Raw genomic sequence first — 17236 nt, 5'->3', positions numbered from 1 at the left:
CTGGTAGGCTCGTGTCACTGGGCAGCTCGCGGCTGTGCTTCCCTTTGTAGTCTGTAATAGTTTGCAAGCCCTGCCACATAAGACGAGCGTCGGAGCCGGTGTAGTATGATTCAATCTTAGCCCTGTATTGTCGCTTTGCCTGTTTGATGGTTCGTCGCAGGGCATAGCAGGATTTCTTCTAAGCTTCCGGGTTAGAGTCCCGCACCTTGAAAGCGGCAGCTCTACCCTTCAGCTCAGTGCGAATGTTGCCTGTAATCCATGGCTTCTGGTTGGGGTATGTACATACAGTCAGTCACTGTGGGGACAACGTCCTCGATGCACTTATTGATAAAGCCAGTGACTGATGTGGTGTACTCCTCAATGCCATCGGAAGAATCCCGGAACATGTTCCAGTCTGTGATAGCAAAACAGTCCTGTAGTTTAGCATCTGCTTCATCTGACCACTTTTTTATAGACTGAGTCACTGAGTCAGGAAGCACTCCTGCTTTCATTGTCTCAGTGTGTGGAGTACAGGTGATCTAGAAACTATGTTTCTATTTAATCCTCAGGTATCCTAAAATGTAAATAAACTATAATATTTCATACAGAAAGTATGTTCAATAGAAAAGTAAAATTAGTAAGCGTGCGTCCTCTTCGTGGCGCGACGACAGACTGATATTGTACAGGGACTCTTTGTACAAAAACTTCAAATTCTTGCTAGTTTTTGAAGAAACAAGCCTGAAACAATGAACAAAGACTGTGGACATCTATTGGAAGCCATAGGAATTGCAATCTGTGAGCTGGAATTACATAGCACCCATAGCTTTCCATTATAAGACCCTGGAAGCTAAAAAAATAAAGATTCCGGTTGGTTTTTCTTTGGATTTTTGCTTGCCATATCAATTGTGTTATAGTCTCATACGTTATTTTAACATTTCTACAAACTTCAAAGTGCTTTCTATCCAATGCTATTAAGACATGAAGGTCAGTCAATTCAAAACATTTTAAGAACATTGAACATTTCTTCAAGTGCAATCGCAAAAACCATCAAGCGCTATGATGAAACTGGCTCTCATGAGGACCGCCACAGGACAGGAAGACCCAGAGTTACCTCAGCTGCAGAGGATAAGTTAATTAGAGTTAACTGCACCTCAGATTGCAGCCCAAATAAATGCTTCACAGAGTTCAAGTAAAAGACAGATCTCAACATCAACTGTTCAGAGGAGACTGCGTGAATCAGGCCTCCATGGTCGAATTGCTGCAAAGAAACCACTACTAAAGGACACCAATAAGAAGAAGAGACCTACTTGGGCCAAGAAACATGAGCAATGGACATTAGATCGGTGGACATCTGTCCTTTGGTCAAACAGGAAGTACCATTGACCCGTTCAATACAGAAGTGGTCCGATGAAGCGGATGCTAAGCTACAGGCCTGTTTCGCTAGCACAGATTGGAATATGTTCCGGGATTCATCCGATAACATTGACGAGTTTACCACATCAGTCACCGGCTTCATTAATAAGTACATCCATGACTTCATCCCCACAGGGACCATTCATACATATCCCAACCAGAAGTAATGGATTACAGGCCCCATCTGCATTGAGCTAAAGGCTAGAGCTGCTGCTTTCAAGGAGTGGGTCACTAATTTGGACACTCATAAGAAATCCCGATATGACCTTTGATGAGCCATCACAGGCAAAGTGTCAATAGAGAACTAAGATTGAATCTTACTACAACAGCTCTGATGCTCGAAGGAAGTTTCAGGGCTTGCAAACTGTCAAGGATTACAAAGGAAAATCCAGCCGCAAGCTGCCCAGTGGCGCGAGCCTAACAGACGAGCTAAATTCATTCTATGCTTGCTTCGAGGCAAACAACACTGATTATGCTAGCTGGCTATTCACTGTGTCTAGGAGGGTTTCATGTATTTTGAACAGCGTGTGCAGAGAGTAGGATGATCTGTGGTGGCTGCATTGCATTTTGTACTTTTCGTGTTTGCCATCTGGTACATTGTTGAAATCATCATTATATTGTGCATTGTCATTTTCATGTATTCCTGTTGTTATAAACATATAATTTTTTATTACCCCAGGCAACAAGCGTGCAGAGTAGGATGCTGCATTGCATGAAGTGCTATTAATTGCAGTTTCCCATCAGATGATAAATGGGTGCAACATGCTGGAGTCCTTATTGATGATTGTTCACAACACAATACAAGAGCGCTGTTACACTATGCGCTAGCGATAATCCTTCACTGCTTTTTCTTCCTGGTTGTGTTTATTAGGCACCAAACGAAAGAAACAGACTAAAAAGGGGAGGGACTTATCCATTAAGAAATACAGTTTTTTGTTTTCCATTGCAAAACATTTTGTTACGTTAATGAACAACCTCTGTCTCGCTGTCTTCCTAGGATTCAAGGTGTAGGCACAGCGGCCACCGACATGTGTCTGGTGGCATTGGGCTACGTGGAGGTGTACTATGAAAAAGGGATGCACTGCTGGGACATCGCTGCCTGAGCCGTTATAGTCATAGAGGCAGGGCAGTCCACATGGATGTAGATGGTACGTCACTTTACTATAGTATAACGGTGGTCCTGTGTGGTGCTAACAACATCAAGGTTGTGGATTCTAATCCTGCAGTGATCACTTAAACATACTGAAAACGTATCCAGTCACTGTACTGTGAGTCGCTTTCTATGAAAGTATCTGCTAAGTGGCATTTATTACAGTATACTCAAAAATCAATTGCAGATCAGTACCGGCTTCAATTAATCAAATGTATTTATGAAGCCATTTTTACGTCATCAGATGTCACAAAGTGCTATACAAAAACCCAGCCTAAAGCCCCAGACAGCAAGCAAGCAATGCAGAAGCACGGTGGCTAGATAAACTCCCTAGAAAGGCAGGAACCTGTGAATAAACCTAGAGAGGAACCAGGCTCTGAGGGGTGGCCAGTCTTCTTCTGACTGTGCCGGGTGATTATAAGAATATATGGCCATTAAGGCCAGATTTTTTTTACAAGATGTTCAAACGTTCATAGATGACCAGCAGGGTCAAATAATAATCACAGTGGTCGTAGGGAGTGCAACAGGTCTTTAAATGTCAGTTGGCTTTTCATATCTGAGCGCGAGAGAGAGAGTGTCAAAAACAGCAAGTCCGGGACAAGGTAGCACATCCGGTGAGCAGGTCAGGGTTCCATAGCCGCAGGCAGAACAGTTGATTCTGGAGCAGCAGCATGACCAGCTGGACTCTGGACAGTCAGGAGTCATCAGGCCAGGTAGTCCTGAGGCATGGTCCTAGGGCTCGGGTCCTCCGGGAGAGGATGGAGAGAGAATTAGAGGGAGCATACTTAAATTCACACAGGACACCAGATAAGACAGGATAATTACACCAGATAACAGACTGACCCTAGCCCCCCGGCACATAGACTTTTGCAGCATAGATACTGGTGGCTGAGACAGGGGGACAGGACCAACCAAGCAGGATATAACCCCACCCACTTTGCCAAAGTACAGCCCCCACACCACTAGAGGGATATCAACAGACCAACAACTTACTACCCTGAGACAAGGCTAAGTATAGCCCACGAAGATCTCCTCTACCGCACAAGCCCGAGGTGGCGCACAACTGGACAGGAAGATCACGTAAGTGACTCAACCCACTCAAGTGATGCACCCCTCCTAGGGACGGCATGGAAGAGTACTAGTAAGCCAGTGACTCAGCCCCCATAATAGGGTCAGAGGCAGAGAATCACACAGTGGAGAGAGGGGAGCCGATCAGACAGAGACTGCAAGGGCGGTTCGTTGCTCCAAGGCCCTGCTGTTCACCTTCACACTCCTGGGCCAGATCATAGGATCTACTGAAGAGATTAGTCTTCAGTAAAGACTTAAAGGTCTCTAAAGACTTCAGTCCTCAATATCAAATCGATTACCCAGATGCTGCGATTTTACCAGCTTGTAAAATGCACAGTATTTTTGTACTTTCACTATTAGTAGTTGATAAGATATGTTTGTTTACAGCTAAACAAAAGACTAAATTATTTGCATATTTTCTAGGTAGAGTGGTTGCTGCACATAAAACGATCGCAGAAAGGATTGTCAGGCCCGTTGCTTTTTAATTTTTTTTACAAATGACATGCCCCTGACTTTGAGTAAAGCCAAAGTGTCTATGTATGCGGATGACTCAACACTATACATGTCAGCTATGTCATGACGTTGCCCTCTTTGGACACTGCGAGCACCATCCCCCGACCTCTATACTTCTGACACCAGGCTCTGTAAGAGCGGTCGTAAATTCCTACGAGGAGACCCTGTCCTCATGGCCACAGTATAGAGAAGACTAAGGAATTTCTTCCACCTCACAGAACTGGAGAACCAAACGACATTCAGGTTCTGGAGAAGGTATAAAAGATCAGTGAAGAATCCAGCTATGAACTGGTCCGTTTGGTACAATTTTGTGAAACTTATGAGACAATACGGCCACATTACCATAATCATGTTTATACAATAGCCTCAGCTATGAGACTTACATCTAAATGGTTGTATACAATGAATTAATAAATAAGGATGGAACTGTTTGTGAAATTGTATAATGTGATTTTGGACTGTTTAATGAAGGAAACTCCGATTCCCTTTGGAGTCTTAACTAAATCAGAGGACCGCCCATGAGCACAGTTATAGGCTGGCGTCATGGGACAGGGCCTTTTCTGCTCTTCCGAATAAAACCCCCACCTAGGTTTTCTATCACCAGACCGAGCTTACCTCAATTACGAGATGGCTAAAGGTTGGAGACCAGCTTACCTCGATAACGAGAGGGCCAAGGTTTGAGAGGAGACCAAGCATTCCTCTTGCTGAACTTTTAACCATACCACGTAGTTAACCTGTTAGGGCTAGGGGGCAGTATTTACACAGCCGGATAAAAAACATACCCGTTTTAATCTGGTTACTACTCCTACCCAGTAACTAGAATATGCATATAATTATTGGCTTTGGATAGAAAACACCCTAAAGTTTCTAAAACTGTTTGAATGGTGTCTGTGAGTATAAAAGAACTCATATGGCAGGCAAAAACCTGAGAAGATTCCTTACAGGAAGTGCCCTCTCTGACAAGATCTTGTTCTTCTCGTCTCTGTTTATTGAAGACTGAGGATCTTTGCTGTAACGTGACACTTCCTACGGCTCCCATAGGCTCTCAGAGCCCGGGAAAAAGCTGAATGATATCGAGGCAGCCCCAGGCTGAAACACATTTGCGATTTTTGGCAAGTGGCCGATAAGAGGATAATGGGCTTAGGCGCATGCACGAGTCGACCCCGTGCTTTATTTTCTTTCGTCTATTTACCTAAACGCAGATTCCCGGTCGGAATATTATCGCTTTTTTACGAGAAAAATTGCATAAAAATTGATTTTAAACAGCGGTTGACATGCTTCGAAGTACGGTAATGGAATATTTAGAATTTTTTTGTCACGAAATGCGCCGTGCTCGTAACCCTTATTTACCCTTTCGGATAGTGACTTGAACGCACGAACAAAACGCTGCTGTTTGGATATAACAATGGATTATTTGGGACCAAACCAACATTTGTTATTGAAGTAGAAGTCCTGGGAGTGCATTCTGACGAAGAACACCAAAGGTAATCAAACTTTTCTAATAGTAAATCGGAGTTTGGTGAAGGCTAAACTTGCTGGGTGTCTAAATAGCTAGCCCTGTGATGCCGGGCTATCTACTTAGAATATTGCAAAATGTGCTTTCACCAAAAAGCTATTTTAAAATCGGACATATCGAGTGCATAGAGGAGTTCTGTATCTATAATTCTTAAACTGTTATGCTTTTTGTGAACGTTTATCGTGAGCAATTTAGTAAATTGTTAGTAAATTCGCCGGAAGTTTGCGGGGGGTATGCTAGTTCTGAACGTCACATGCTAATGTAAAAAGCTGTTTTTTGATATAAATATGAACTTGATTGAACAAAACATGCATGTATTGTTTAACATAATGTCCTAGGTGTGTCATCTGATGAAGATCATCAAAGGTTAGTGCTGCATTTAGCTGTCTTCTGGGTTTTTGTGACATTATATGCTAGCTTGAAAAATGGGTGTCTGATTATTTCTGGCTGGGTACTCTGCTGACATAATCTAATGTTTCGCTTTCGTTGTAAAGCCTTTTTGAAATCGGACAGTGTGGTTAGATTAACGAGAGTCTTGTCTTTAAAATGCTGTAAAATAGTCATGTTTGAGAAATTCAAGTAATAGCATTTCTAAGGTATTTGAATAACGCGCCACAGGATTCCACTGGCTGTTACGTAGGTGGGACGATTTGGTGCCACCTACCCTAGAGAGGTTAAACTCTTAGACTATCGATACCGACAGAATAAGAACAAGTCTTTGATAATAATTACTAGTCTGCAGCTTGGAATTAGGTATCATTGAACGCGACGACCGACAACCGCCGAAACATCTGTCCTATAACGACATTAATGAATGTCACTCTGAACTACCCATTCTAACCACGACATAGAGAGGGCGGACAGACTCTCCAACAGAAACAAACTTTTCAACAGAGATCCCGACGACACACTGAACGTAAATATATATATTGATTGCAATTGTTCCCGAATGAGTGAGCGTTCACGTGCAAAGGATTAGCATTTCAATTGTTATAATTATCAACTCTGTAGTGCCTTCTCAGTTGACCCCCCCACTCCCCTTTTGTCTAACAAGCCGCCATGCCAGTTTAGCCCACTAGGGCACATTCTCCTATCATTTCCTTGTAAACATATCTACTGTTTGTTATGCATTTCTGTGAATTACTTAGTAAATCAATTATTTTAAGACAATTGATGTATGGATGACTCATAGTGAAGACTGGGTTCGTGCAGATAACCAACAATTTACGACGTTTGGAATGAGACTGGCGTGAGGTAAATAATAATTCATTAATTCTAAGACTAATTGATCAGTTTTAAAATATCTGAAAGTTATATTAGGAAAATTATAACTTTGTAATCTGAATATTTTCCTTGGTGCCCCGACTTCCTAGTTAATTACAGTTACATGATTAATCAGGTTAATCGCGTAATAAAAATTAGAGTTATTTGATAAATAAAACCTCAAATAATAAACCTCAACTAAATCTTGCAATAAATAATGTGGAAATTGAGCAAGTTGAGATACATAAACTGCTTGGTGTAACCCTAGATTGTAAACTGTCATGGTCAAAACATATCGATGCAGTAGTAGCTAAGATGGGGAGAAGTCTGTCTATAATAAAGCAATGCTCTGCCTTCTTCACAACACTATCAACAAGGTAGGTCCTACAGGCCCTAGTGTTGTCGCACCTTGACTACTGTTCAGTCGTGTGGTCAGGTGCCACAAAAAAGGACTTAGGAAAATTGCAATTGGCTCAGAACAGGGCAGCCAGGCTGGCCCTTGGATGTACACAGAGAGCTAATATTAATAAAATGCATGTCAATCTCTCCTGGCTGAAAGTGGAGGAGAGATTGACTTCATCACTACTTTTATTTATGAGAGGTATTGACATGTTGAATGCACCGAGCTGTCTGTCTAAACTACTGGCACACAGCTCGGACACCCATGCATACCCCACAAGACATGCCACCAGAGGTCTCTTCACAGTCCCCAAGTCCAGAATAGACTGTGGGAGGCACACAGTACTACATAGAGCCATGACTACTTGGAACTCTATTCCACATCAAGCAACTGACGCAAGCAGTAAAATTAAATTTAAAAAACACCTTATGGAAAAGCGGGGACTGTGAAGCAACACAAACATTGGCACAGACACATGCATACACACACACACACGATAACATACGCACTATACATACACATGGATTTAGTACTGTAGATATGTGGTAGTGGTGGAGTAGGGCACACAGTGTGTTGTGAAATCTGTGAATGTATTGTAATTTTCTTTCAATTGTATAAACTGCCTTAATTTTGCTGGACCCCAGGAAGAGTAGCTGCTGCTTTGGCAGCAGCTAATGGGGATCCATAATAAATACAAATACATACAGTACCATGAGTTATCAATAGTTAATATTTGTCATCAATTTAATAGCTAGCCTGCAGAGCCAAGAGAGTGAACAAGGCATATCAAGAAGCTAATTAAAATAATGATCATTACACAGGTGCACCTGTCAGGTGGATGGAGTTTGGCCTCTAAAATGTGGAGTTTGTCACACAACACAATGCCACAGATGTCTTAAGCTTTGCGGGACCGTGCAGTTGGACTGCAAGAATGTCCACCAGAGCTGTTGCCAGATAATATAATTTTTATTTCTCTACCAACGTCGTTTTAGTTAATTTGGCAATACGTCGAACCAGCCTCACAACCGCAGACCATGTGTATGGCGTTGTGTGGGCAAGCGGTTTGCTGATATCAACATTGTGAATAGAGTGCCCCATGGTGGGGGTGGGGTTATGGTATGGGCAGGCATAAACTACGGACACAATTGCATTTTATTGACGGCAATTTGAATACACAGATACCATGATGAGATCCTGAGACCCATTTTTTCATGCCATTCATCTGCCACCATCACCTCATGTTTCAGTATGATAATGCACGGCCCCATGTCACAAGGATCTGTACACAATTCCTGGAATCTGAAATTGTCACAGTTCTTCGATGGCCTGCATACTCACCAGACATGACACCCATTGAGGATGTTTGGGATGCTCTGGATCAACGTTTATGACAGCTTGTTCCAGCTCCCGCCAATATTCAGAAACTTCGAACAGCCATTGAAGAGGAGTGGGACAACATTCCACAGGTCACAGTCAACAGCCTCATCAACTCAGGCAAATGGTGGCCACACCAGATACTGAGTGTTTTTTTATTCATGCCCCTACCTTTTGTTTAGAAGGTATGTGACCAACAGAAGCATATCTGTATTCCCAGTGAAGTAAAATCCATAGATTAAGGCCTATTGAATTTATTTAAGTTGACTAATTTCCTTACATAAACTGTAACTCAGTAAAATCTTTAATAGTTGCATGTTCCGTTTATATTTTTGTTCAGTATACATTCCTAAAGAACATAATGTACTTTTCCCTCCATACATTTCTGACACCCACACGTATGTTACATGTTGAATGCTTAGCAGGACAAGAAAATGGTCCAATTCACACACTTATCAAGAGAACATCCCTGGTCATGTGGACAAGGTCAGGACATGACAGCACCAGGTATAAACGAGGCTATAATTTCCCCCAAAAACCCAGACAGAGACAGTCAGTCGGTCAGTAGAAAAATGTGTTTATTACTAAAGTCAGTAGTACTTTTCCTGAACAAGAGGTACCAGGACAAGCTGTTAAATCGATGCAACGTCACACTGTCCTCTTCCCTGATCATTTTCACACAAAACAAAAATGCTCCAGGGTGATGTTTCCCCTAGGTACAGATCTAATATCAGATTCTACTCCCCCAATCAAATTCTTAACCATAGGTGGGGGAAATGCAAAACTGACCCAAGATCAGCGTCTAGGGACAACTTCAACCTACATCGTGCCATTACAGTAGAAACAAATTGCGTAACTTAATTTCAAACCTTGGTGAATCAGATACTCATTACTACATACCGTACCAATAAGTAGTGAATACCTTTATTGCATAGCATAGTGAATTTCTGAGTAAAAAAATAAAGTCATGGTTTAATGCAGCTGAAAAAAGGGCTTATTCAGGAGTGTGAAAGGTCCGTTTAGAACTATATACAATAAACTTTGCACCCTACTGGATAAGGCCCAGAAATGTGCTGTTAAATTGAGTAGCTTTTTATATCTACTTGCATAATACAGTTCTGTACTTTACTTGAATTGAATTATGTAGCAAGCCAACAGCATAAATTGCGATGATGAAAATACATTATAAATGGGGTCAATCGTGCCTGTAATATGACCCAGGTTATCACTCAACCAACTATAGTGCATACCAATAGTGTAGGATCTGTGACATCCACCTGTATTGATCATATATTCACTAATGATGCAGAGCATTATCAGATCCCATTGGCTGTAGTGACGTAGTGACCATAACATTGTGGCAATAACAAGGAATGCCAAAGTGCCAAAAGCTGAGTATAAAGTAATTGAAGAGATCATACAAAATGTTCTCTCAGGACTCTTTTGTTGAAGATATAAACCATTTATGTTGGTCTGATGTGTATGAGGAAGTGAATCCAGATGCAGCACTGGAAGTAAAATTATTCATGCCAATTGCTGACAAAATGCACCTATTAAGAAATTGCCTGTGAACTGTTAGGACACCCTGAAGTGAAAAATGTTATGGTTTAAAGAAATTATGCAAAAGAGGTGGAAAACAAGTCAGAATGCTCAGCTGATAGGTTGAAATGTTGTGCATTACCAAACCAAGATAAATGACAAAACCCAATTGAAAAATGTTGGATTACCTAAAAGGACATCATGGGCAGGAAACCCAGTTAATATCCATTGATCATTGAAGTTGATGGGTTGTTTATAACAAAGCCATTCGATATTGCCAAACATTTCAATGACTATTTCACTAGTAAAGTGGAAAACCTCAAGAGGTGAAATGACTACATTGAACAGTAAACCATTTTCTTGTATTAAAAAAATAAAAATTCTAATAATGAAAGAAGGTTTGCTGTTTTGAATTGTCAAGTTTGTGTGGGAGAAATGGAAAAGCTATTGTTACCAATCAATAATGAAAAGCCGCCAGGTATAAACAACCTTGATGTGAAACTATTGATAATGCTAGACTGTAATGACACCCCTATTTGCTATATGTTTAACCAAAGCCTAAAAGGAGTGTGTCCACATGCGTGGAAGGAAGCAAAAGTAATTCCACTGCCTAAAAATAGTAAAGCACCCTTTGCTGGCTCTAACAGCCACCAAATCAGTTTGCTATCTGTTCTTAGTAAACTGATGGAGAGAAGGGCACTCAACTTGTACTGCACTGACTCAAATGACAGATGATTGGTTCAAAATACACTGCTCAAAAAAATAAAGGGAACACTTAAACAACACAATGTAACTCCAAGTCAATCACACTTCTGTGAAATCAAACTGTCCACTTAGGAAGCAACACTGATTGACAAATGTCACATGCTGTTGTGCAAATGGAATAGACAACAGGTGGAAATTATAGGCAATTAGCAAGACACCCCCAATAAAGGAGTGGTTCTGCAGGTGGTGACCACAGACCACTTCTCAGTCCCTATGCTTCCTGGCTGATGTTTTGGTCACTTTTGAATGCTGGCGGTGCTTTCACTCTAGTGGTAGCATGAGACGGAGTCTACAACCCACACAAGTGGCTCAGGTAGTGCAGCTCATCCAGGATGGCACATCAATGCGAGCTGTGGCAAGAAGGTTTGCTGTGTCTGTCAGCGTAGTGTCCAGAGCATGGAGGCGCTACCAGGAGACAGGCCAGTACATCAGGAGACGTGGAGGAGGCCGTAGGAGGGCAACAACCCAGCAGCAGGACCGCTACCTCCGCCTTTGTGCAAGGAGGAGCAGGAGGAGCACTGCCAGAGCCCTGCAAAATGACCTCCAGCAGGCCACAAATGTGCATGTGTCTGCTCAAACGGTCAGAAACAGACTCCATGAGGGTGGTATGAGGGCCCGACGTCCACAGGTGGGGGTTGTGCTTACAGCCCAACACCGTGCAGGACGTTTGGCATTTGCCAGAGAACACCAAGATTGGCAAATTCGCCACTGGCGCCCTGTGCTCTTCACAGATGAAAGCAGGTTCACACTGAGCACATGTGACAGACGTGACAGTCTGGAGACGCCGTGGAGAACGTTCTGCTGCCTGCAACATCCTCCAGCATGACCGGTTTGGCAGTGGGTCAGTCATGGTGTGGGGTGGCATTTCTTTGGGGGGCCGCACAGCCCTCCATGTGCTTGCCAGAGGTAGCCTGACTGCCATTAGGTACCGAGTTGAGATCCTCAGACCCCTTGTGAGACCATATGCTGGTACGGTTGGCCCTGGGTTCCTCCTAATGCAAGACAATGCTAGACCTCATGTGGCTGGAGTGTGTCAGCAGTTCCTGCAAGAGGAAGGCATTGATGCTATGGACTGGCCCGCCCGTTCCCCAGACCCGAATCCAATTGAGCACATCTGGGACATCATGTCTCGCTCCATCCACCAACGCCACGTTGCACCACAGACTGTCCAGGAGTTGGTGGATGCTTTAGTCCAGGTCTGGGAGGAGATCCCTCAGGAGACCATCCGCCACCTCATCAGGAGCATGCCCAGGCGTTGTAGGGAGGTCATACAGGCACGTGGAGGCCACACACATACTACTGAGCCTCATTTTGACTTGTTTTAAGGACATTGAGTGTGACTCCAAATCCAGACCTCCATGGGTTGATAAATTGGATTTCCATTTATTATTTTTGTGTGATTTTGTTGTCAGCACATTCAACTATGTAAAGAAAAAAGTATTTAATAAGATTATTTCATTCATTCAGATCTAGGATGTGTTATTTTAGTGTTCCCTTTATTTTTTTGAGCAGTGTAAATGGATAAGATAGTTGGAGCTGTATTGTTAGATTTCAGTGCAGCCTTTTATGTTACGGATCATACATTGTTATTTAGGAAACACGCTAGCTATGGCTTTACATCACATGGTCGGAGAGTTATTTATCCGATAGAACCCAGAGAGTGTTCTTCAATGCAAGCTTCTCTAACATCAGATATATACAGTGCGGTGTCCCTCAGGTCAGTTGTCTTGGGCTGTTACGCTTCACTATTTTTACAAATGACTTGCCACTGGTCTTACGTAAAAGCTAGAATGACTATATATGCAGATGATTCCACACTCTACATGTCAGAACCCAAAACCAGTGAACTCACTGAAATTATAAATAGGGTTACAGTCACGATAAACGTTCACAAAAAACATAATTATTTTAAGAATTCTAGATACAGAACTCCTTTATGCAATCGCTATGGCAGATTTTAAAATAGCTTTTCGGTGAAAGCACATTTTGCAATATTCTGAGTAGATAGCCCGGCCATCACAGGCTAGCTATTTTGACACCCACCAAGTTTGACCCTCACCAAACTCAGATTTACTATAAGAAAAATTGGATTACCTTTGCTGTTCTTCGTCAGAATGCACTCCCAGGACTTCTACTTCCACAACAAATGTTGGTTTGGTTCCAAATAATCCATAGTTATATCCAAATAGCGGCGTTTTGTTCGTGCGTTCAAGACACTATCCGAAGGGTAAAGAAGGGTGACGCGCCCGGCGAGTTTCGTGACAAAAAATTCAAAATATTCCATTACCGTACTTTGAAGCATGTCAAACGCTGTTTAAAATCAATTTTTATGCGATTTTTCTCGTAAAAAAGCGATAATATTCCGACCGGGAAACCCTGTTTTTGTTCAAAGACTGAAAATGTAAACATGGTGGAGGCTCGTGCACGAGCGCCCCAGTCTCATAGTGGTCGATCTGAGAACAATCTAAATGCGCTACTGTTTTTCAGCCATGGCCTGCAAAGTAATCATTCAACGTTCTGGCGCCTTCTGAGAGCCTATGGGAGCGTTAGAAAATGTCACGTTATGCCAGAGATCCCCTGTTTTGGATAGAGATGATCAAGAAGGCCAAGAAATAGTCAGAGCGCTTCCTGTTTGGAATCTTCTCAGGTTTTGGCCTGCCAAATGAGTTCTATTATACTCACAGACACCATTCAAACAGTTTTAGAAACTTTAGGGTGTTTTCTATCCAAATCAAACAATTATATGCATATTCTAGTTACTGGGCAGGAGTAGTAACCAGATTAAATCGGGTACGTTTTTTATCCGGCCGTGCAAATACTGCCCCCTATCCCAAACAGGTTAACAAACTGTAGTTTTGGCAAGTCGGTTAGGACATCTACTTTGTGCATGTCACAGATAATTTTTCCAACAATTGTTTACAGACAGGTTATTTGACTTATAATTCCCTGTATCACAATTCCAGTGGGTCAGAAGTTTACATTACAGTTGAAGTCAGAAGTTGACTGTGCCTTTAAACAGCTTGGAAAATGCCATGGCTTTAGAACCTTCTGATAGGCTAATTGACATCATTTGACTCAGTTGGAGGTGTACCTGTGGATGTATTTCAAGGCCTACCTTCAAACTCAGTGCCTCTTTGCTTGACATCATGACAAAATCAAAAGAAATCAGCCAAGACCTCAGAAAACAAATTGTAGACCTCCACAAGTCTGGTTCATCCTTGGGAGCACTTTCCAAATGCCTGAAGGTACCACATTCATCTGTATAAACAATAGTCTGCAAGTATAAACACCATGGGACCACTCAGCCACCATACCGCTCAGGAAGGAGATGGGAACTTTGGTGCGAAAAGTCCAAATCAATCCCAGAACAGCAGCAAAGGACCATGTGAAGATGCTGGAGGAAAAGGGTCGAAAGGTATCTATATCCACATAACCTGAAAGGCCGCTCAGCAAGGAAGAAGACACTGCTCCAAAACCGCCATAAAAAAGCCATACTACGGTTTGCAACTGCACATGGGGACAAAGATCGTACTTTTTGGAGAAATGTCCTCTGGTCTGATGAAACAAAAATATAACTGTTTGGCTATAATGACCATCGTTATGTTTGGAGGAAAAAGTGATGCTTGCAAGCCGAAGAACACCATCCCAACCGTGAAGCACGGGGGTGGCAGCATCATGTTGTGGGTGTGCTTTGCTGCAGGAGGGACTGGTGCACTTCACAAAATAGATGGCATCATGAGGATAGAAAATTATGGTGATATATTGAAGCAACATCTCAAGACATCAGTCTGGAAGTTAAAGTTTGGTCGCAAATGGGTCTTCCAAATGGACAATGACCCCAAGCATACTTCCAAAGTTGTGGCAAAATGGCTTAAGGACAACAAAGTCAAGGTATTGGAGTTGCCATCACAAACACTGACCTCAATCCTATAGAAGATTTGTGGGCAGAACTGAAAAAGTGCGTGCAAGCAAGGAGGCCTACAAACTTGACTCAGTTACACCAGCTCTGTCAGGGGGAATGGGCTAAAATTCACCCAACTTATTGTGGGAAGCTTGTGGAAGGCTACCTGAAAAGTTTGTCCCAAATTAAACAATTTAAAGGCAATGCTACCAAATACTAATTGAGTGTATGTAAACTTCTGACCCACTGGGATTGTGATGAAAGAAATAAAAGCTGAAATAAATAACTCTCTCTACTATTATTCTTACATTTCACATTCTTAAAATAAAGTGGTGATCCTAACTGACCTAAGACAGGGAATTTTTACTAGGATTAAATGTCAGGAATTGTGAAAAACTGAGTTTAAATGTATTTGGCTAAGGTGTATGTAAACTTCTGACTTCAACTGTATACTGCTAGGTATAACTTTGGATGGTTAATTACCATGGTCAAGTCATATTGACAAAGTTGTTGTGAAGATGTCTGTTATCAAAAGATTTTCTGTGTTTTGACACAAAAATCAACTGTACTAGTTCAGGCTCTGCTCTTGTCCAATCTTGATTACTGTCTGGTAATATGTTCAAGTGCAGCAAAGAAAGACCTAGCAAAGCTGCAGCAGGCTCAAAACAGAGCCGCACACCTTGCCCTTAGCTGCACATACAGAACTAACATCAACAACATGCACGCCAGTCTTTCCTGGTTGACAAGAGATTAACTGCTTCTCTTCTAGTTATGAGAAGTACTACTGTAATGAAAATTCCAGATAGTCTGCATAATCAAATAACATTCAGCTCATACACCCATACATACCACCAGTGGTTTCTTCACAGTCCCCAAGTCCAAAACGAACTCACGGCGACGCACAGTATAATACAGAGCCATGATCGCATGGAACTCCCTTCCATCTCCAATTACTCAAGCAAACAGCAAAAATTACCTTTAAAAAAAATTTGAAACAACATTTAATGGTACGGTGAAGACTAAGGACACACACACAAATGTTTGTAGTGTTTGTACTATTATTTATTTTTGTATTTTAAATTAGTGTGACTGTCCTTGTCTATCAGTGTTTTTTGTGGACCCCAGATAGAATAGCTGCTGCTTTGGCAAAAGCAAATGGAGATCTGAATAAAATCAATAACAAGTTTACAACCCATTTCACCCACATCTTAAATGTATTATACCTGTCGGCTTTAAGTTAAGTGTTACATCAAGTTCCTTTCATTCAACAATATTTCAGTGTTAAAGTATTTAATAATTCACATGCTGGTCATAGCAAAAGAAACATATGTCTCAAGAACTTCTCTAGTACAATACATTTAGAAAGTTTGTTTGAGATATCCTGAGAAGTGAGAACTAGAGGACTACAACAAAAATAAAACTGTACTGCAGTACAGTGGCTATAGAAAGTACACACCCAAATTACACACTTTTCACTTTGTTGCCTTACAGCCTGGAATTTAGATTAGTTACTTATCATACATTTCCCACTGATCCTCACAGTGGGGTGTATACTGTCTATAGGGACAGTACCGTTTATTTTATGTGAATAAAGTGCTTTTAAAAATATACTTAAAAAAATATAAAACGCAACATGTAAAGTGTTGGTCTCATGTTTCATGAGCTGATCCCAGAAATGTTCAATTCGGACAAAAATACAATTTCTCTCAAATTTTGTGCACAAATGTGTTTACATCCCTGTTAGTGAGAATTTGTCATTTGTCAAGATAATCCATCCACCCGAGGTGTGGCATATCAAGAAGCTGATTAAATGTGCAGTTTTGTCACAGATGTCTCAAGTTGAGGGAGCATGCAATTCACATGCTGACTGCAGGAATGACCACCAGAGATGAGGCCAGAGAATTAAATGTTAATTTCTCTAACATAAGCTGTCTCCAACGTTATTTTACAGAATTTGGCAGTACGTCCAACCGGCCTAAAAAACACAGACCATGTGTAACCACGGCAGCCCAGGACCTCCACATCCGGCTTTCTCACCTGCGGGATGTTCTGAGACGAGCCACCCGGACAGCTGATAAAACTGTGGGTTTGCACAACCAAAGAATTTCTGCACAAACTGTCAGAAACCATCTCAGGGAAGCGCATCTGTGTGCTTCTCATTTTGACCTGCGTCGTAACTGACTTCAGTGGGCAAATCCTCACCTTCGATGGCCACTGGCACTGTGCTCTTTGCGGATGAATCCCAGTTTCAACTGTACCGGGAAGATGGCAGACAGCGTGTATAGCTTCATGTGGTTGAGCGGTTTGCTGTCAACGTTGTGAACAGAGTGCCCCATGGTGGTGGTGGGGTTATGG

At 42.0% G+C, this 17236-nt stretch overlaps 1 protein-coding gene across 1 annotated transcript in view; it reads right to left on the bottom strand.

Annotated features, from left to right (window-relative positions):
- Positions 1-3235: 3235 nt before the first annotated feature.
- si:dkey-181m9.8 (E3 ubiquitin-protein ligase RNF31) overlaps positions 3236-17236 on the bottom strand; it is a 35348-nt gene continuing 21347 nt past the window's right edge. Inside the window, exon 21 of the mRNA XM_029704057.1 lies at positions 3236-3288. Within this exon, the coding sequence (XP_029559917.1) occupies positions 3247-3288 (42 nt within the window). The 3' untranslated portion in view covers positions 3236-3246. The remainder of the gene's footprint in view (positions 3289-17236) is intronic.

This window comes from Salmo trutta, chromosome 21 (genome assembly GCF_901001165.1).
Source record: "Salmo trutta chromosome 21, fSalTru1.1, whole genome shotgun sequence".
NCBI lineage: Eukaryota > Metazoa > Chordata > Actinopteri > Salmoniformes > Salmonidae > Salmo > Salmo trutta.
This window is presented reverse-complemented; position numbering and strand designations above follow the sequence as displayed.